Consider the following 20,628-nt stretch of genomic DNA (forward strand, 5'->3'; position numbering starts at 1 on the left):
TCGGAACTAAACAGGGCTTCTAAACAGTGGTGATTCCTGGAAATCAAGTCGTGTGTCTGCTGCTCTGCAATGTGTTGACAGCTGTGGGGCTACAGCAGCACTACGGGTCTGGGTCTCTGCTCCATCTGAAATAGCTCCCCAGTCAGTCTACCTTCCTCCTCCTGTAGCAGCACAGCCATCTGCTGTCTCTATAACCATTATCTTCCCCACCCGCCACTCAGCTCAGCTCACAGACACACATGCACATTATTTCCCTTGTGTGCTTCCTTCTATTTCTCTTTCTCTCTGTCTCTCTGTCTCTGACTCCCTCCCTCCCACCCTCTCTGTTTCTCTCTGTCTCTGACTCCCTCCCTCTCTCTGTTTCTCTCTGTCTCTGACTCCCTCCCTCCCACCCTCTCTGTTTCTCTCTGTCTCTGACTCCCTCCCTCTCTCTGTTTCTCTCTGTCTCTGACTCCCTCCCTCTCTCTGTTTCTCTCTGTCTCTAACTCCCTCCCTCTCTCTGTTTCTCTCTGTCTCTGACTCTCTCCCTCTCTCTGTTTCTCTCTGTCTCTGACTCCCTCCCTCTCTCTGTTTCTCTCTGTCTCTAACTCCCTCCCTCTCTCTGTTTCTCTCTGTCTCTAACTCCCTCCCTCTCTCTGTTTCTCTCTGTCTCTAACTCCCTCCCTCTCTCTGTTTCTCTCTGTCTCTAACTCCCTCCCTCTCTCTGTTTCTCTCTGTCTCTAACTCCCTCCCTCTCTCTGTTTCTCTCTGTCTCTGACTCCCTCCCTCTCTCTGTTTCTCTCTGTTTCTGACTCCCTCCCTCTCTCTGTGTCTCTTTGTCTCTGACTCCCTCCCTCTCTCTCTCTCTGTCTCTGATTCCCTCCCTCTCTCTGTGTCTCTCTGACTCCCTCCCTCTCCCTGTTTTCTCTCTCTTCTCTCTCAATCTTCCGTTTGAAGTCCCACATGAAAAGGGGCCAAAGGAAGCAGTAATCTTCTCCCCGGGGAGGCCCAGGGTCCAGGCTTGTAATTAGAGGAAATCACCACCTTCCTCCTGAGACGAGCATGTCAGTGATTGGTGTCCCCAGTAAACCTGGCTCGTCTGGGAACCATTCTCCCCATATTTCTGGTGCCTGTTGCCATTATCCCCCAAAATACCCCTGACTGGGGGGCAGTTTGGCCTAGACCCCCCCTGTACCCCAACCCCCTCTCTTACTGGGGTAATTGTTCTCGGGCCCTGTCCTGTCAACCTTTAGGAGCCTAGAGAGCACAGCACCATCGCAGGCAATGGTATCTACAGGAGCTCATGCCTGACTGACACACTCAGTCCGTTATGGTGCAATGGGAGACATTCTGTGTGCTGCTCCATTATCTAACATCCATGATAGAGCTTGAGAGAGCAGAATATAGACATTACAGAGAATTACAGAAGGGACATCTTGAAATGGGAAGGTGAAAAGAATAGGTGATGAGTGAGGGGTGGATACAAAAATAGAGAAATAAAGAGGGTATACAGATACAGAAAGGCAGGGGGACTGTACAGTAGCTCTTATATCCTTTGGGATATGGAGGGAGGGAGAGGAGGGGCCGCTAAATTCATACTAAGAAAGCTCTTCCTATTTTTCCTCATTGTATATATGCAAACGTTCAGTGCTGGACCCTGAAAGACTCTATTAATAGAGGTGCTTCCACCTCTCTCTCTCTCTCTCTCTCTCTCTCTCTCTCTCTCTCTCTCTCTCTCTCTCTCTCTCTCTCTCTCTCTCTCTCTCTCTCTCTCTCTCTCTCTCTCTCTCTCTCTCTCTCTCTCTCTCTCTCTCTCTCTCTCTCTCTCTCTCTCTCTCTGTGCCCTTCGTGGCTCTCTTTCTCTTTCCCCCTATACGCCCAACCTCTCTACCTCCATCCCTTCCTCTCTTTCATGTTTTTTTCCCCTCCCTCTGATAGCATGACTGAATAGGATTTTTCTATCCTTGTTGGTCCAGGGTCAAATTTTGTTCCCCCCTCAGCGTTCTGCTAGAGGAATTCCCTCCCCTTTCCTCTCCCCAGCTACAGAACACACCCCCTTCCCTGCTCCGCCTCCCTCCATACTGCTAACAGTCCAGCGTCTCTCTCTCTCTCTGTCTCCTCCCCCGGCCCCCCCTTCCACCTCACACACACTCCTGCCAGCCTCGAGAGCTGAGGAGGGAGAGACCGAGAGAGAAAGAGAGGGAGGGAAAGAGTGAGTGAAAGATTCCTCAATTCGTCTGTCAGTGGCTATACTGACTGCCTCTGCCACTTAGCAATCACTGCTAGCCGCCTGCCTGCCATACATCTATAGGGAGCTAACTTGAGAAGGCAAAGCAATGGGAATATTTGCTGCTAATGCAGTGCTACACCTAGAGGGCTAGGCGATGGGACTGTGTCCATCTGAGAGGGATCCATAGGCAGTAACGGGGAGAGATGGCTGGTGATGCTTGGAGCACCCCGTCTTGCGACTGCTAGCTAGCATGTGGTGTTTGCACTGTAACTCAGAGAAGAGCCAGTCCCTACTGGAGCTGGAGGTGGACAGCTGGTAAGGCAGGCTGGTATAGTGGGAGTGAATGAGTGTGTGTGTGTGTGTGTGTGTGTGTGTGTGTGTGTGTGTGTGTGTGTGTGTGTGTGTGTGTGTACATATATTTTCTTCTGATCTGTTCTTCTGTACAGTTTGTCATCGGGTAAGGTTAGACAAGGCTAGTATGGCTAGTGATAAGGGACAATGTTTCATAAACAGAAATGCGTTTTTCGTGTGTGTGTGCAACACCATCTCTGTATGCATGCTCTGATATGTGTCTCACATGCTGAACATAGTACTATTCTAGTGATGTGCATAGCATATCCACATTACATGAGCCAGGGTAGATGATAGTAGTTATCTTACAGTTGTGATATTAGGCTCACGAAAATTAATTCTGTGCTCCAACTTAATCGAATTGCATAGAGATGTGCCATTTTGATATCACCTCTTCTTTGATCAAAATAAGCGAAATAAGGCTTTGCATAACTGAATAGATTGTTTGCGGCTTTACAGAATGTGATACATCAATACCGTTGCAGGATAGTGTCAGTGTAACTGACATGTACAGTGTCTTCAGAAAGTATTCATACCCCTTGACTTATTCCAAATGTGTTGTTACAGCCTGCATTCAAAATAGATTAAATTGATTTATTTTTCTCAACCATCTACACACAATACCCCATAATAACAAAGTGAAAGCATGTTTTTAGAAATGTTTGCACATTTATTGAAAATTAAATACAGAAATATCTCATTTACGTAAGTATTCACACCCCTGAGTCAGTACTTTGTAGAAGCACCTTTGGCAGTGATTACAGTCTTTCTGGGTAAGTCTCTAAGAGCTTTCCACACCTGGATTGTGCAACAGTTTCAAAATTCTTCAAGCTCTGTCAAATTGGTTGTTGATCATTGCTAGACAACAATTTTCAGGTCTTGCCATAGATTTTCAAGTAGATTTAAATCAAAACTGTAACTCGGCCACTCAGGAACATTCACTGTCTTCTTGGTAAGCAATTCCAGTGTAGATTTGGCCTTGTGTTTTAGGTTATTTTCCAGCTGAATTCATCTCCCAGAGTCTGGTGGGAAGCAGACTGAAGGATTTTGCCTGTGCTTAGCTCCATTCCATTTATTTTTTATCCTGAAAAACTCCCAAGTCCTTAACGATTACAAGCATACCCATAACATGCTTGAAAATATGGAGAGTGGTACTCAGTAATGTGTTGTATTGGATTTGCCCCAAACCTAACACTTTGTATTCAGGACAAAAAGCTAATTGCTTTGCTACATTTTTGCAGTATTACTTTAGTGCCTTGTTGCAAACAGGATGCATGTTTTAGAATATTTTTATTCTGTACAGGCTTCCTTCTTTTCACTCCGTCAATTAGGTTAGTATTGTGGAGTAACTATGTTGTTGTTGATCCATCCTCAGTTTTCTCCTATCACAGCCGTTAAACTCTGTAGCTGTTTTAAAGTCACCATTGGCCTCATGGTGAAATTCCTGAGCAGCTTCCTTCCTCTTCGGTAACTGAGTTAGGAAGGACGCCTGTATCTTTGTAGTGACTGGATGTATTGATAAACCATCCAAAGTCTAATAATAACTTCACCATGCTCAAAGGGATATTCAATGTCTGCTTTTTTTTAGGTGCCCTTCTTTGCGAGGCATTGGAAAACCTCCCTGGTCTTTGTGGTTGAATCTGTGTTTGAAATTCACTGCTCGACTGAGGGACCTTACAGATAATTGTATGTGTGGGGTACAGAAGTGAGGTATTCATTCAAAAATCATATTAAACACTATTATTGCACACAGAGTGAGTTCATGCAACTTATTGTGTGACTTGTTAAGTACATTTTTACTCCTGAACTTATTTAGGCTTGCCATAACAAAGGGGTTGAATAGTTATTGACTCAAGACATTTCAGCTTTTCATTTTTAACTAATTTGTAAACATTTCTAAAAACATAATTCCACTTTGACATTATGGGGTATTGTATGTAGGCCAGTGACATAACATCTCAATTTAATCAATTTAAATTCAGGCTGTAACACAAGAAAATGTGGAAAAAGTCAAGGGGTGTGAATACTTTCTGAAGGCACTGTATGTGTGGTGTATTTCTGCCCATCGTCATGAGTTGAAGGGCATTCCTGTGGAGTCACTGGCTGTGACTGACTGATGGTGCTGTTCTCTTATGGCTGGATCGTCAAGGGCAGGTGCGGAGTGTGGCGCGGCGGCTAATTGAATTATGAATTACTGAGAGAATGACTGTCTGGCTGTTAGCATGGCCGCTAGAGAGACACATGACAACTGGCAGGCTCAGGTTCAGACAGCAGCCAGCCAGCACCAGGTCTGACTGGGCCTGTATGTTGGTGGGGTGAGGACTGTACTCTAGCAGCCTATATTGGGAGTGCTTTGTGCTTTGTGGATGACGGCCATAGTAAGTGAGTGGTCTGTTGATGAAGCCACAGAGCCAACTCTCTTTCAAAAGAGACCGTTTTTTACTGCATCCGTGCTGTGCTCATGAATATGTTTATGAGGCTCTTAGTTTAATACAGAATTGATTTCTTTGAATAATAAAATTTGTCAATACAAATACCCTATAAGAGTTTTTAATCAGTAAATCAATCATGATGCGGAACGACTCATTCACTTACAATGGGAAGTAAAGCATAGAAAATAAAAATAAGGAATAGAGGCATTCAGACAGTGAGTCACGTGGGTGTGGCTTGCTATATAAAGCAGGCAGACAGGCATTAAGGCATTCAGTTACTGTTCGATTGAATGTTAGAATGGGCAAAACAAGTGACCTAAGCGACTTTGAGCGTGGTATGATCGTCGGTGCCAGGCGCGCCGGATCCAGTATCTCAGAAACGGGCGCCCTCCTGGGCTTTTCACGCACGACAGTATCTAGGGTTTACCGAGAATGGTGCGACAAACAAAAAACAACCAGTCAGCGGCAGTCCTGTGGATGAAAACGGCTTGTTGATGAGAGGTCGAAGGAGAATGGCAAGAATCGTGCAAGCTAACAGGTGGGCCACAAACAGACAAATAATGGCACAGTACAACAGTGTGCAGAACGGCATCTCGGGAACGCACAACTCGTCGATCCTTGTCACGGATGGGCTATTGCAGCAGACGACCATACTAGGTTCCACTCCTATCAGCTAAAAAGAAAAAGAAGCATATCCAGTGTGCGCTCGATCACCAACACTGGACAATTGAGGAGTGGAAAAACATTGCCTGGTCCGAAGAATCCCGGTTCCTGTTGCATCATGCTTATGGCAGAGTCAGGATTTGGCGTAAGCAGCATGAGTCCATGGACCCATCCTGCCTGGTGTCAAAGGTACAGGCTGGTGGCGGTGGTTTACAACTGTGTGATGCCAGCATGGACCAACATCCCTGTGGAACGTTTCAACTTGTAGAATCCATGCCCAGAAGAATTCAGACTGTTCTGGGGGCAAAGGTAGGGTCCGACCTGGTATTAGATGGGTTTACCTAATAAACCTGCCGGTGAGTGTGGGTTGCAGCAGAATTGTGGTGCGTATCAATGACAGTGAGTGTGGGTTGCAACAGAATTGTGGTGCGTATCAATGGTGGAGGCAGATGAGGAGACAGTTTGCACCAGAGACTGCGTGGTCACTGGCAGTAAGAAAAAAAGCTTACCAGACAACATACGTCAGTTGAATCAATTAACCTAGAGCTGTAGCATTAGAGCCCATAACCCACACCCGTCACCCTCACACCACAAACAGTGTGCCCTCTCCAGTAGAGTAGACCAGCAGCACATGTTTTCCAAACACAACAAAAACAGATGTTTTCTCTCTCCACAGCCAGCCAGTGACTCATAAATACAAATGCAAACAGTGGTTCTGGGACTGGTGTTTTGTCTAGACAGTCATTCCTCATTCCTAAGATGGTGTGTCAACGCTCCTGCTAGCTCGGCCACTGAAACTGAAGTAGGAGACAGTTAAAATTAAGTCAGAATTAAAGTAGATAGAAATCACGACTGTGATGAGGCCGAGGTCGACTAAATAACGTCTACTGGAAACTCTCCTAACGATTCCGTCAGCTAACTTGGCCGGCTCAGCTAGCCAGTTTCCAGCTGTACTACACAGTAAATTCCAATCTGGTTCTGTATACTAGCTCTCATTTGTGAGCTATTTAAAAATAACCATTAATACGATTATTGGACCTGAAAGGAGAAATGTATCTGAGTTAGGCTTGCAAAGGGAGGGTATATTACTGGAAACTTTCAACGTTTCCAAGTAAACTAACAGAATTGTTGTATCTTTCAAGGATTTTTTGTAATCTATTACAAGACATCTAGTGGCCCTTTTGGGTACTTCAGAATATCACAGGTGTCTGTAATTATCTCTGGCCCTCTGTGTGGCCTTATCACATGTAAAATATATGGAATAGTGAAATAATCTGATTTTCCAAAAAAATAATAGCATGACAAAGCAGTAAAACATTATCCTAAATATAAACCATCAACTTAGTGAATACCATTGGTGTTTAATACGAGGGTTTCATCATGAAATATCCTTTATATATTTATTTACACACTTTTATTTATTTAACTATGTCAGTATGTATTTGTTGTCAATGTATTGGCTTCAAACTGGTGACAGTTGTGAAAAAAGAGTTGCAGAGTTTATTGAAAAGAATGCCATTGTTGATTAGATGCTTTTTTCATTAATTAGGCTATTTTCGCTTGAACCATATGTTCTATCTACTAGAAACTCATGGACAAAAATGCATACTACACTGAACAAAAATATCAACACAACATGTAAAGTGTTGGTTCCATGTTTCATGAGCTGAAATAAATCAAATCCCAGAAATCTTCCATACACACAAAAAGCGTATTTCTCTCAAATGTTGTGCACAAATTTGTTTACATCCCTATTAGTGAGCATTTCTCCTTTGCCAAGATAATCCATCCACCTGACAGGTGTGGCATATCAAGAAGCTGATTAAACAGCATGATCATTACACAGGTGCACCTTGTGCTGGGGACAATAAAAGGCCACTTTAAAAGGTGGTACTGAGGAGTATTTCTGTCTGTAATAAAGCCCTTTTGTGGGAAGAAAATAATTCTGATTGGCTGGGCCTGGCTGCCCTGCCCAGTCATGTGAAATCCATAGATTATGGCCTAATACATTTATTTGAATTGACTGATTTCCTTTTATGAACTGTAACTCAGTAAAATCTTTGAAATTGTTGCATGTTGCGTTTATATTTTTGTTCAGTGTATATACAGTGGCTTGCAAAAGTATTCACCCCCTGTCACGACTTCCTCCGAAGCTGCCTCCCCTCCTTGTTCAGGCAGGCTTCGGTGTTCGTCATCACCGGCCTTCTAGCCACTGCCGCTCCATATCTCATCATTCCATTTGTCTTGTCTTGTCATTACACACACCTGGTTCATATTCCCCTCATTAGTACGTGTTTAAGTTTTCCCTCTGCCCCCTTGTCCTTGTGGGTGATTGTTCTTTGTGAGGATTAGTAGCTCGGTTGAGCTCAGTATTTTGTATTGCCGGGGTATTTTCCCTGTGTGCATGTTTGTTCCAGTGCGCCTGTTTTGCGCACTGGACTGGTTACGCTGGATTACAGAATAAACTCTGTATACTGTGATTTACCCTCCTGCGCCTGACTCCTTCAAATCACACATCACACCCCCCTTGGCATTTTTCCTATTTTGTTGCCTTACAACCTGGAATTAAAATTGATTTTGTGGGGGGTTGTATCATTTGATTTACACAACATGCCTACCACTTTGAAGATGCAAAATATTTTGGGGGGTGAAACAAACAACAAATAAGACAAAAAAAAAAACTTGAGCGTGCATAACTATTCACCCCCCCAAAGTCAATACTTTGTAGAGCCAACTTTTGCAGCAATTACAGCTGCAAGTCTCTTGGGGTATGTCTCTATAAACATGGCACATCTAGCCACTGGGATTTTTGCCCATTCTTCAAGGCAAAACTGCTCCAGCTCCTTGGATGGGTTCTGCTGGTGTACAGCAAAGTCATACCACAGATTCTCAATTGGATTGAGGTCTGGGCTTTGACTAGGCCATTCCAAGACATTTAAATGTTTCCCCTTAAACCACTCGAGTGTTGCTTTAGCAGTATGCTTAGGGTCATTGTCCTGCTGGAACATGAACCTCAGTCCCAGTCTCAAATCTCTGGAAGACTGAAACAGGTTTCCCTCAAGAATTTCCCTGTATTTAGCGCCATCCATCATTCCTTCAATTCTGACCAGTTTCCCAGTCCCTGCCGATGAAAAACATCCCCATAGCATGATGCTGCCACCACCATGCTTCACTGTGGGGACGCTGTTCTCGGGGTGATGAGAGGTGTTGGGTTTGTGCCAGACATAGCGTTTTCCTTGATGGCCAAAAAGCTAAATTTTAGTCTAATCTGACCAGAGTACCTTCTTCCATATGTTTGGGGAGTCTCCCACATGGCTTTTGGTGAACACCAAATGTGTTTGCTTATTTCTTTCTTTTAGCAATGGCTTTTTTCTGCCCACTCTTCCGTAAAGCCCAGCTCTGTGGAGTGTACAGCTTAAAGTGGTCCTATGGACAGATACTCCAATCTCCGCTGTGGAGCTTTGCAGCTCCTTCAGGGTTATCTTTGGTCTCTTTGTTGCCTCTCTGATTAATGCCCTCCTTGCCTGGTCCGTGAGTTTTGGTGGGCGGCCCTCTCTTGGCAGGTTTGTTGTGGTGCCATATTCTTTCAATTTTTTTATAATGGATTTAATGGTGCTCCGTGAGATGTTCAAAGTTTCTGACATTCTTTTATAACCCAACCCTGATCTGTACTTCTCCACAACTTTGTCCCTGACCTGTTTGGAGAGCTCCTTGGTCTTCATGGTGCCGCTTGCTTGGTGTTGCCCCTTGCTTAGTGGTGTTGCAGACTCTGGGGCCTTTCAGAACAGGTGTATATATACTGAGATCATGTGACAGATCATGTAACACAGGTGGACTTTATTTAACTAATTATGTGACTTCTGAAGGTTATTGGTTGCACCAGATCTTATTTAGGGGCTTCATAGCAAAGGGGGTGAAGATATATGCATGCACCACTTTTCCGTTATTAATTTTTTAGAATTCTTTGAAACAAGTTATTTTGTGTATGTCCATTACATGAAATCCAAATATAAAAATCCATTTAAATTACAGGTTGTAATGCAACAAAATAGGAAAAACGCCAAGGGGGATGAATACTTTTGCAAAGCACTGTATATTAATACATTTTTTTGAAGTTATTTATTTATTATTTATTATGCCATTTAGCAGACGCTTTTATCCAAAGCGACTTACAGTCATGCGTGCATACATTTTTTTGTTTTTTGTTTTTGTGTATGGGTGGTCCCGGGGATCGAACCCACTACCTTGGCGTTACAAGCGCCGTGCTCTACCAGCTGAGCTACAGAGGACCACATTCAAACTGTAGCTCAGTTGGTAGAGCATGGCGCTTGCGGGTTGTGGGTTCGATTCCCACGGGGGGCCAGTATGAAAAATGTATGCACTCACTAACTGTAAGTCGCTCTGGATAAGAGTGTCTGCTAAAATGACTAAAATGTAAAATAAATGTCCAAAGTTACGATAGATTGCCATAGATTTTCTGTTAATTACCAAAATTACTGAAGATTCCGGTAGCTTTGGTAAACTACCAGTAGATTTGCAACCCTAATCTGAGTGTTGTTCAGAGCTTTGTTGTTTTTGTAACGCTTGCACTACATTACCATGTTGCTGTGTGGTCTGCTTGAACTTTGACCTCCGAAACGTTTTTCCACATCTGTGTCTTTGTGGATCACAGTTTGCATTTGTATTTATGTGTCACTGGCTGGCAGTGGAGAGAGAAAACATCTGTTTTTGTTGTGTTTGGAGAACGTGCTGGTGGTCTATACTACTGGAGAGGGTACACTGTTTGTGGTGTGAGGGTGACGGGTGTGGGTTATAGGCTCTAATGCCTCAGCTCGAGGTTAATTGATTCAACTGACTTATGGTGTATGGTGAGCTTTTTTCCTTAATTCCAGTGACCGTTTCTTTTAAAGTACAAAAGGAAGGACATTGTCATACACCAAGCTGAACATACAGTCTGGTCCATCATTATTGGCAACCTTGACAAAGATGAGCAAAAAAAGACTATCAAATAAATGAAACCAATACAGAGCTATATTGTATGCAAAAAAAAAAGAGGGAAATTATATTATTTTATACTAATACAATTGCTCAAAGAAAGACATTTTGTTTAAAAAGTAATTTTAAAAAATCTCAAAAAGATAAGGGTCAAAATTATTGCCACGCCTGTTTTCAATACTCTAGCACCCTCCCGTTGCGAGGATAACGACACTGAGACTTTTTCTAAAATGTTTTATGACATTGGAGAACACATTGGGAGGGATCTTAGACCATTCCTCCATACAGAATCTTTCCAGATCCTTGATATCCTTCGTCTGCTCTTATGAACTGCCCTCTTCAATTCAAACCACAGGTTTTCAATGGGGTACAAGTCCAGAGTCTGAGATGTTCATTGCAAAATGTTGAATATGTGGTCAATTAACAATTTCTTTGTGGATTTTGATTCATGCTTGGGGTTATTGTCTTGCTGGAAGATCCACTTGTGGCCAAGTGACAGCCTCCAGGCAGAGGCAACCAGGTTTTTGTAAAAAATACATAATAATAACATCATCTAATCACATTTTATTTGTCACGTGCCGAATACAACAGGTGTAGACCTTACAGTAAAATGCTTACTTACAAGCCCTTAACCAACAATGCAGTTTTAAGTGTTAAAGTATTTACTAAAATAAACTGAAGTTTAAAAAAATTTAAATAATTAAAGAGCAGCAGTAAAATAACAGTAACGAGGCTATATACAGGGGGTACCGGTACAGAGTCAATGTGCGTGGGCACAGGTTAGTCGAGGTAATTGAGGTAATATGTACATGTAGGTAGAGTTAACGTGACTATGCATAGATAATAAACAGAGAGTAGCAGCAGCGGTTAAGAAGCCTTTTGGACCTAGACTTGGCGCTCCGGTACCGCTTGCCGTGCGGTAGCAAAGAGAACAGTCTACAACTAGGGTGGCTGGAGTCTTTGGCAGTTTTTAGGGCCTTCCTCTGACACCGCCTGGTATAGAGGTCCTGGATGGCAGGAAGCTTGGCCCCAGTGATGTCCTGGGCCGTACGCACTACCCTCTGTAGTGCCTTGCGGTCGGAGGCCGAGCAGTTGCCATACCAGGCGGTAATGCAACCAGTCAGGAAAATGTCCTGGTACTTGGTAAAGTTCATGATGCCATTGACATGGGCCCCAGGACCAGTGAAAGCAAAATAGCCCATAACATCAAAGATGCACCACCATATTTTACCGTACTGTAGGTATGAGGTACTTTTCTGAATATGCTTCTGTTTTTCAATGCCAACCCCACCACTGGTGTGCATGGCAAAATAGCTCTATTTTCATGTAATTTGAACACATTGGATTTGAGTCTGGATTTGACTCCCTCCCCGACCCTTCTAGAATGCGAACACATTCGGACACAATCGGACCGTCTGATTGGTCCCAGAAACCGATGGGTTGGGCCAGAGCCAGAACACATGTGGGTAAAGCGATGTTTTGAAAATTCGTCATTGGCTTTGATACTCTGATTGGTTAAAGATGATCCAATCGCTGATGACTTAGTTTTGTACAATGCCCCTCGTCACCACAAACGACTTCAATGATGGCAGATTCAGACTGAAGTATGTAGCGATGATAAGCGATTTATAGAGCAGCGAAATAATTCAGTATGAGTCGTCAGGCAACTGGAACTCCTTCGCTCCCAAAACTTCAGCCTGTCATTAGCAGTCCACTATTCCCAGAACCCCAGTGGATGTGACTCCTCTTTTCTGGGAAGGTGTGAATTTTGCTCCATCTGGACTCTGTGATGGAATAAGCTGAGGCCTATGCATGTTTATCAGTATATGCAGAGAAAAGGGGAGGGAGAGAGTGACAACCCACCTCTGGCTCCCCAGCTGAAATCACTACCAGCTGAACAGACACCCTCCTCCAGTCCTTCCAGACCCAGATCAGGAAGAAAGCTAGGGATCGTAGACCACCATTCCTGCTTCTAGTTTGCTAATATAATAAAAGACCGGTCAAAATGTATTTAAAGTGATGTGGAAGACAATATGAATCTCTCCTTTGGGAGGTGTTTCTATATCACTTGATTCATTGCCTTGCCACTATTTTAGCTTTCTTCTATGGTGGTTTGTTAATCCCTGTCTTATCTGACCAGTGGTGAAAAAAGTACCTGAGTAAAAGTATAGATACCTTAATAGTAAAGCAGACGGCACCATTTGATTTGTTATTTTTTAGGGGGTATAGCCAGGGGCACACTCCAACACTGACATAATTTACAATCGATGCAGTAGGGTTGACCACGTGTTCTCTTGATAAGTGCGTGAATTGGACAATGTTAAGCATTCAACATGTAACGAATACTTTTGGGTGTCAGGGAAAATGTATGGAGTAAAAAGTACATGGTTTTCTTTATGAATGTAGTAAAGTAAAAGTTGCCAAAAATATAAATAGTAAAGTACAGATACCACAAAAAACTACTTAAGTAGTACTTTAAAGTATTTTTACTTAAGTACTTTACATCACTGTATCTGATTGGCTGGTAAGGACACATAGTGGATTTGTAGTCATAGCTCAAATAACCAAGTGTAGTCTGTAGATGTGTTGTTATTAAAAGCTCTCTCCTGGCGTTATGTCATCTGAGGTCCTGCTTTCCTCTCCTGTCCTCCTCTCTCCCTTCTTTTCACCCTTCACTGCAGCCTGAAACATCTGCTCTCTAAAACACAGCTTTTTCTTCCTTCCTTTTTTCTGTTCTTTTCCTGCCATCATGAACAACTGACCTGACAGAGGGGAAGTGAGGGTGACCTTCGAGGAAAAGAACAGCAGGACGTCACGTGAAGTCTCTCTCTCTCTCTCCTTGCTCTTTCTCTCCTTACTTACACCATTTTGGTGGCTGAAGAGGGAGAATTAGAATCTGAAGGAGAGTGGGTGCTGTTGGGTGATGGATGGAGGTGGAGAAGTGAGGATAAGACTGCGTATGAGAGACTTCAATATTCCATGGAAAGGGCCAGCACAGTAGAGGAGAGGGAATTGTGCACTGTAAAGCAACCATGTCCACTACTGTCATACAGTGCCTTCGGAAAGTATTCAGACCCCTTGACTTTTTCCACATTTTGTTACGTTACAGCCTTATTCTAACATGGGTTAAATAATTTTTTTCCCCTCATCAATCTACACACAATACCCCATAATGACAAGGCAATAACAGGTTTTTAGAAATGTTTGCAAATCTATATATATAAAAACAAAACACAGAAATATCACATTTACATAAGTATTCAGACCCTTTACTCAGTACTTTGCTGTAGCACCTTTCGCAGCGATTACAGCCTCGAGTCTTCTTGGGTATGACGCTACAAGCTTGGCACACCTGTATTTGGGGAGTTTCTCCCATTCTTCCCTGCAGATCCTCAAGCTCTTTCAGGTGGGATGGGGAGTGTCGCTGTACAGCTATTTTCAGGTCTTTCCAGAGATGTTCAATCGGGTTCAAGTCCGGGCTCTGGCTGGGCCAATCAAGGACATTCAGAGACTTGTCCCGAAGCCACTCCTGCGTTGTTTTGGCTGTGTGCTTAGGGCCGTTGTCCTGTTGGAAGGTGAACCTTCGCCCCAGTCTGAGGTCCCAAGCGCTCTGGAGCAGGTTTTCATCAAGGATCTCTCTGTACTTTGCTCCGTTCATCTTTCCCTCGATCCTGACTAGTCTCCCAGTCCCTGCCGCTGAAAAACATCCCCACAGCATGATGCTGCCACCACCATGCTTCACTGTAGGGATGGTGCCAGGTTTCCTCCAGATGTGATGCTTGGCATTCAGGCCAAAGAGTTCAATCTTGGTTTCATCAGACCAGAGAATCTTGTTTCTCATTGTCTGAGAGTCTTTAGGTGCCTTTTGGCAAACTCCAAACGGGCTGTCATATGCCTTTTACTGAGGAAGGGCTTCCGTCTGGCCACTCAACCAATAAAGGCCTGATTGGTGGAGTGCTGCAGAGATGGTTGTCCTACTTTAAGGTTCTCCCATCTCCACAGAGGAACTCTGGAGCTCTGTCAGAGTGACCATCGGGTTCTTGGTCACCTCCCTGACCAAGGCCCTTCTCCCCCGATTGCTCAGTTTGGCCGGGCGGCCAGCTCTAGGAAGATTCTTGGTGGTTCCAAACTCCTTCCATTAAAAATGATGGAGGCCACTGTGTTCTTGGGGACCTTTAATGCTGCAGACATTTTTTGGTACCCTTCCCAGATCTGTGCCACAACACAATCCTGTCTTGGAGCTCTAGGGACAATTCCTTTGACCTCATGGCTTGGTTTCTGCTCTGACATGCACTGTCAACTGTGGTACCTTATATAGACAGGTGTGTGCCTTTCCAAATCATGTCCAATCAATTGAATTTACCACAGGTGGATTCCAAGTTGTAGAAACATCTCAAGGATGATCAATGGAAACAGAATGCACCTGAGCTCAATTTCGAGTCTCATAGCAAAGGGTCTGAATACATATGTAAATAAAGTTTATATTTTTAATACATTTGCAAACATTTCTAAAAACCTGTTTTCGCGTTTTCATTATGGGGTATTGTGTGTAGCTTGATGAGGATTACAAAAAATGTAATTTATTTAAGAATAAGGCTGTAACGTAACAACATTTGTAAAAAGGGAAGGGGTCTGAATACTTTCCGAATGCACTGTACATGGTTTTGGCCTGACACAATGAAGAACAACCCAGAAAACTCTTACAGTAGCTTAAGAAAACCAGGTTCAAATTCTCTGTAGCAAAGCTTATTTCCGACGGGATCAGTCTTTGTGAGAAGCACATGCAACAATATACAGTAAGAGATTCACTGTAGTACGGTGTGTTCAGGGCTTCATGAAGCTGTGTTTATTTGATTCGTCATAGTCTGTTATGCCAAATAAACCACCAATTCCAATATTCCCCTGAAATGAAATGATGGACTATATCAACTATAATAAACAATTTATAGTGATGAAACCATGAAAATCACAGGTCTGTCAGATTCATAGAAAAATAAAGGCATCGTTATCGCCAGTCTCTCTGGTAGTGCTGTGGCAGAATGCGAGGTGCGCCTGCCTCACACTTCGGGGACGAGTGCATTGTCACACAGTTTGCCATGACAGATGGTCGGGGACACTCGTCCCCACGGCGATTATGCAAGAAGTGTGATTTTCACTCTGTCACACTGGGTTTGTGTTGGTGCTGCATGCAATAAATAGGCCTCTGTGTGTATCTTCACTCTAGCTAGCTGTCTGCAGGTCTAGACGGTCTAGATACAGTACACTGTGTGTATATCTAATGCCCAGAGGGAGGCGGTTAGCGTTCGCTTACTGTCAAGGTATCCTGTGTCACCATGCCCTCATGTGACCCTCGGTGTCTCAGCCCAACAGAACAGAGAGTTAGACTTAATGTCATCCACTTAACCTGTCACAGGGATCTTCTCTGGTATAGTCCCCTGTTGAAGAATTGGTGTGGAAGAAAGCTGTGGTTGGTGTATAACTACGATGCATGTCTTAAAGTTTTGTCTTACTAAGACAACAATTAGTTATTAGAACTACACTTAATTCAGTTCAACTCAATACATTCCGTTCAACTCCATACATTCAGTTCAACTCAATAAGGTGTAGCCTATTTATCCCCAAGGGCCAAATTTTGCTGGGCTTAAAGTGTCAATGCAGACAACATATAACCGCATGATACATACATAACTGTCACTTTAAATCTCACTGCAGGACCCTAGTTTTCTGCAGTACTTCACTTGAATAGCCGTTCTCTGTCGGTATTCAGCTAATTCGTCCATGTCCCAGGTGGCAGTCTGGCTGGCCACTGTAGAGCCACGTCGAGCGACAGGTTTACAGAACTCACATGCCACTGTTTGGTTGAGAGGCAGTTGAGTGTCTAAAATGTATACAAAAGGGCTTACAAAGCACAATGTGTCTCTGAGAGAAGTTTTAAACCGATTGTGCTCTATTGAAACCGTAGTGTCATTAGCCGTTTTCTTGATGCCTTTCATGTGTTAAACCCGTCTGACTCCTCAGCTGTGGTATGCATACGTTAGTAGTGCTAGTGTCCATTTAGCAGTCAGAAGGCCCCTTCATTTTAATCAGGCAGTTGGAGGGCCTACTAAACCTTGATTGAGGGTCTTAACATGGCGTCAGTATGTGTTTGAGATGCAGAAGGGTTTGTTGTGAGTATTCTATACAGTCATCCCACTATAAGGCTGAAAATACCCTGCGGTCATGGTCAGGGGATTAACACTGGCTGTAGTCAGCTGTGACTGACATCTGTTTGTAGTTTTTATTGCAACTTTAAGATTCATTTCCATATTTGTAGTGTACAACCGATAACAAATCCCCCTGGCCGTAACTCGGTAGTTGCCAGTCTCCTTCCTGTATGATGAGGGAAACGGTTTAATGTACCTAAGAAACCAGGGTTTGTCTTGTCCGGTGTACACTACAGATGAGGTCACTATTCAAACCCAAACATATCCTGTGTAAAAGGGAAAGTTCCCTTGAAAAGAGTTAATGACAGGAGTTATATATGGTGAAGCCACCCCCACTCCCATACACCCCTTCCATGTTGACTCAGTGAATGGATTTTGAGACTTTACAAATGATTAATTTTTTTATATATTTACCTTGTCACCGTGGGCTCAAACTGGACTTTGGAATATTTACTGAGGCTCCTATACACCAAACATGATGTAACTGTCATTGCACACTGGTTGACCTTTGAACTGCATGGGGCGGACTTACTCTGGTTGGTTTCCTGGAGGAGCTGCTCTGAGAGTGTTCAGATATACAGTCATTAGTGTGTACTAAACATGGTGGACAAGGTATGGAGGAAGAGTTGGCAGTTCATAGAGAAAAGGAGGTCTCTACGTGTGAAGCAGCAGTCTTCTCCCACTGTTGAATGTAAGAGTGAGTGAGTACCCTCTCCTGTTGAACTTCCTACTGGGTTGAAGGGTTGGGTTGAAGGGTTGAAGGGTTGGGTTGAAGGGTTTGTATGTTGATTGCACTACTTGGTTCTTACTGTGTCATCACATGTCCTGACTGTGTTGAATTTTTCATAGAGATTGGCTTGGTGACATGTTTCTCTCTCTGAATACTAGATAATGAATGGGGCTGTTACAGTCATATTTCAAATAGTAATCATGGCCGACCCACTTACATGCACTTTTAATCAGCGCACGGTGTTGAGAAGTTGATGTAGGCTGTGTCTAGAAATTGTAGTATCAGCACTTCTGAGAAATGACTGCAATATTTACCCATGTGAGTGGTGTTATGGCTGAATGCTGCACTACCACCAACTATGCAGAATTGGCTCTGTAATGACGTTTCAAAACAGAAACATGGACCTCACTGTTTTATTTGGCTGTTTTCATTTAGACATCAACAGCTTAGTTGGAATTCATGCCGTGAGGACTTGATTCATAGACATTTCCTGAACTTATTCAGCAGCACAGTGGTTAAAGTCATGTACACACTATGAAAGAATGACAGTGCCAAATGAGTACTGAATGGTCAATGTTGGTGGTGATTGTACTGTCCTGAATAGGTTCTAGAGGAGTAATGGATGAGATGCCTACTTGATGAGTTTCAATATGGTATGAGTACTGGGAGACCAGTGGATGGGCACAGGATATGAAAGCTTTGAGTGACTGTGTTTCTCTGTCTTTGTATCATTGCAGTGTGGAGGGGGATGGAAACTTTGAGAAACTCTTTCTGTCTGTGTCATTGCAGTAGACTAACTGTGTATCTCTGTGTCTGTGTCATTGCAGTAGACTAACTGAGTATCTCTGTGTCTGTGTCATTGCAGTGTGGAGGGAGATGCGCGGCCCAATGAGAGTGACAGTGGAGCCAGCTACAGGGGCCCAGTGATCAGCCCAGAACGCTTCGAGGGCCCCCTCTACGGCCACGGAGTGCAGCCCGGCCCCCAGCGGCCCCCCCGCAGGCCCAAGCTCCAGCACTCCCAGTCCATCCTCCGCAAGCAGGCCGAGGAGGAGGCCATCAAACGCTCCCGCTCACACTCAGAGGGCTATGAGCTGTCGGCTGACCTCCAGGACAAACAGGTAGAGTACCCTGGCCTCACTAACCCTAACCCTGGCCCCACTGTCTGATTGTCTGCAGACACACTCATCAACATCTATACAGATGTCGTCACCTAATATCTCCCCTAATGAACTACTATATCATTGACCTCACTACACACTACACACACCCTAACTAATCATCTACAGATACCTTTGAAAAAAACTGTGGCGTTGCTTTGCTGCAGGTTCTCTGCTCATCCTGGACATTTGTATGACTAACAAATTATAGTAATGTTCCCTCGACAAGCTCAATTCAGTCCCACGTGTGTATGAGCATGGGTCATCATTTGTGAAGGGCTGTTGTGTTATAATCATTGTGTTATAATCTGTCAGGTGGAGATGCTGGAGCGTAAATATGGCGGACGCTTCATAACCCGGCATGCGGCCCGCACCATCCAGACAGCCTTCCGCCAGTACCAGATGAACAAAAACTTTGAGCGTCTCAGGAGTTGTATGTCTGAGAACCGCATGTCCCGACGCATCGTCCTGTCCAATATGAGGATGCAGTTCTCCTTCGAGGGCCCTGAGAAAGTCCACAGCTCCTACTTTGAGGGGAAACAGGTGTCCCTGACAGACGACGGCACCCCCCTGGCCTTGGTACAGTCCGAGTGCGGGGACATGGAGGTCCACCACCAGGCCAACATGGCGTCTCACCCGGCCTCCCAGAACCACCTGACGGATGCCATCACAGAGCTGGAGGACGCCTTCTCCAGGCAGGTCAAGTCTCTGGCTGAGTCCATCGACGACGCCTTGAACTGCCGCAGCCTGCAGGGCGATGAGGGTCATGACCCCAAGGCCTTGGGCTGCCCTGAGGTGGAGAGGGAGGTGGCCTATCAGGTGAAGCCTCACCGCGGGGCGACAGGACGCGTGCGAGAGGACATGATGGCATCCTACAGCGACGTGACTCTGTTTATTGACGAGGAGGAGCTGTCTCCCTCCATGGGGCTGTCGCGGGGGTCTGGTGACCAGCCCTCCAGCATTGAGTCAGACCTCCGCCTGCGCTCGGCCAACTCCTCCCAGGACTACTGGCCGCTGGACCCCAAGGACGAGGGTCGTGACACGGACACCAGCTGTCGCAGCACTCCCTCCCTAGAGTGCCAGGAACAGAGGCTCCACCTCCCCCTGCTGACCATCGAGCCGCCCAGCGACAGCTCCGCCGAACACAGTGACCGCTCTGATCGCAGCTCCGTCAAACGTCCGCCTGTCTACGAGCCTCACGGGGGCGGGCACATTGTGGCATCCTCCCAGGCCAGCCCTAAACACATCTCTCATGGCCCGCCTCCACGGGGGCCCTCCCGGGACGACGAGGCACCACTCCGCCACCGCCACAGGGCGCTGGAGAGCCACCTGGCCATCAACGGCTCGGCCAACCGGCAGAGCAAGTCTGAGTCTGACTTCTCGGACGGGGATAACGACAGCATCAACAGCACGTCTAACTCCAACGACACCATCAACTGCAGCTCTGAGTCGTCGTCCCGGGACAGCCTGAGGGAACAGACACTCAGCAAGCAGACGTACCACAAAGAGACACGCAACAGCTGGGACTCGCCGGTCTTCAGCAACGATGTGATCCGCAAGAGGCACTACCGCATTGGCCTGAACCTCTTCAACAAGTAGGTGCTCGGCTCTGACAGAGTGCTAACGTGGTTGACCACTGATTGGTGTCATGAGCTGGTGTCAATGAGCTGTTGATGTTGTAGAGTGGTCCTGGTAGATGAACCGAGGTGACCTACCTACAGTAATCAGGGTTGTATGAGTGCCACACAATATACGGAAATAAGTCTAATTCAATTCAATTAGGAAGGTTGAGGATAAGAGAGTACTCTATTAAAATGGAAAAATGGAAAATGCATTTGTGTAAGATAGGCCTATAGGCTAAGTCATATATTTGGGCATTTGTGTCATC

The 20,628-nt window shown here is 44.8% G+C and overlaps 1 protein-coding gene across 4 annotated transcripts in view; it reads left to right on the plus strand.

Annotated features, from left to right (window-relative positions):
• Window positions 1-2,131: 2,131 nt before the first annotated feature.
• Window positions 2,132-20,628, plus strand: part of LOC311150212 (IQ motif and SEC7 domain-containing protein 1-like) — a 36,849-nt gene continuing 18,352 nt past the window's right edge. For 2 of the 4 annotated variants that reach the window (XM_084187568.1, XM_084187570.1), the window contains exons 1-3: window positions 17,419-17,554; window positions 18,449-18,701; window positions 19,056-20,335. In XM_084187568.1, coding sequence (XP_084043694.1) covers window positions 17,454-17,554; window positions 18,449-18,701; window positions 19,056-20,335 — 1,634 coding nt within the window. In that variant the 5' untranslated portion in view covers window positions 17,419-17,453. Of the gene's footprint in view, window positions 2,192-2,449; window positions 2,525-17,418; window positions 17,555-18,448; window positions 18,702-19,055; window positions 20,336-20,628 lie in introns of those variants that run through there. The other 2 variants (XM_084187571.1, XM_084187569.1) reach the window with 2 other exon arrangements.

The sequence above is a fragment of the Coregonus lavaretus genome (genome assembly GCF_964263955.1).
Source record: "Coregonus lavaretus genome assembly, chromosome: 22".
In the NCBI taxonomy this organism is placed as follows: Eukaryota; Metazoa; Chordata; class Actinopteri; order Salmoniformes; family Salmonidae; genus Coregonus; species Coregonus lavaretus.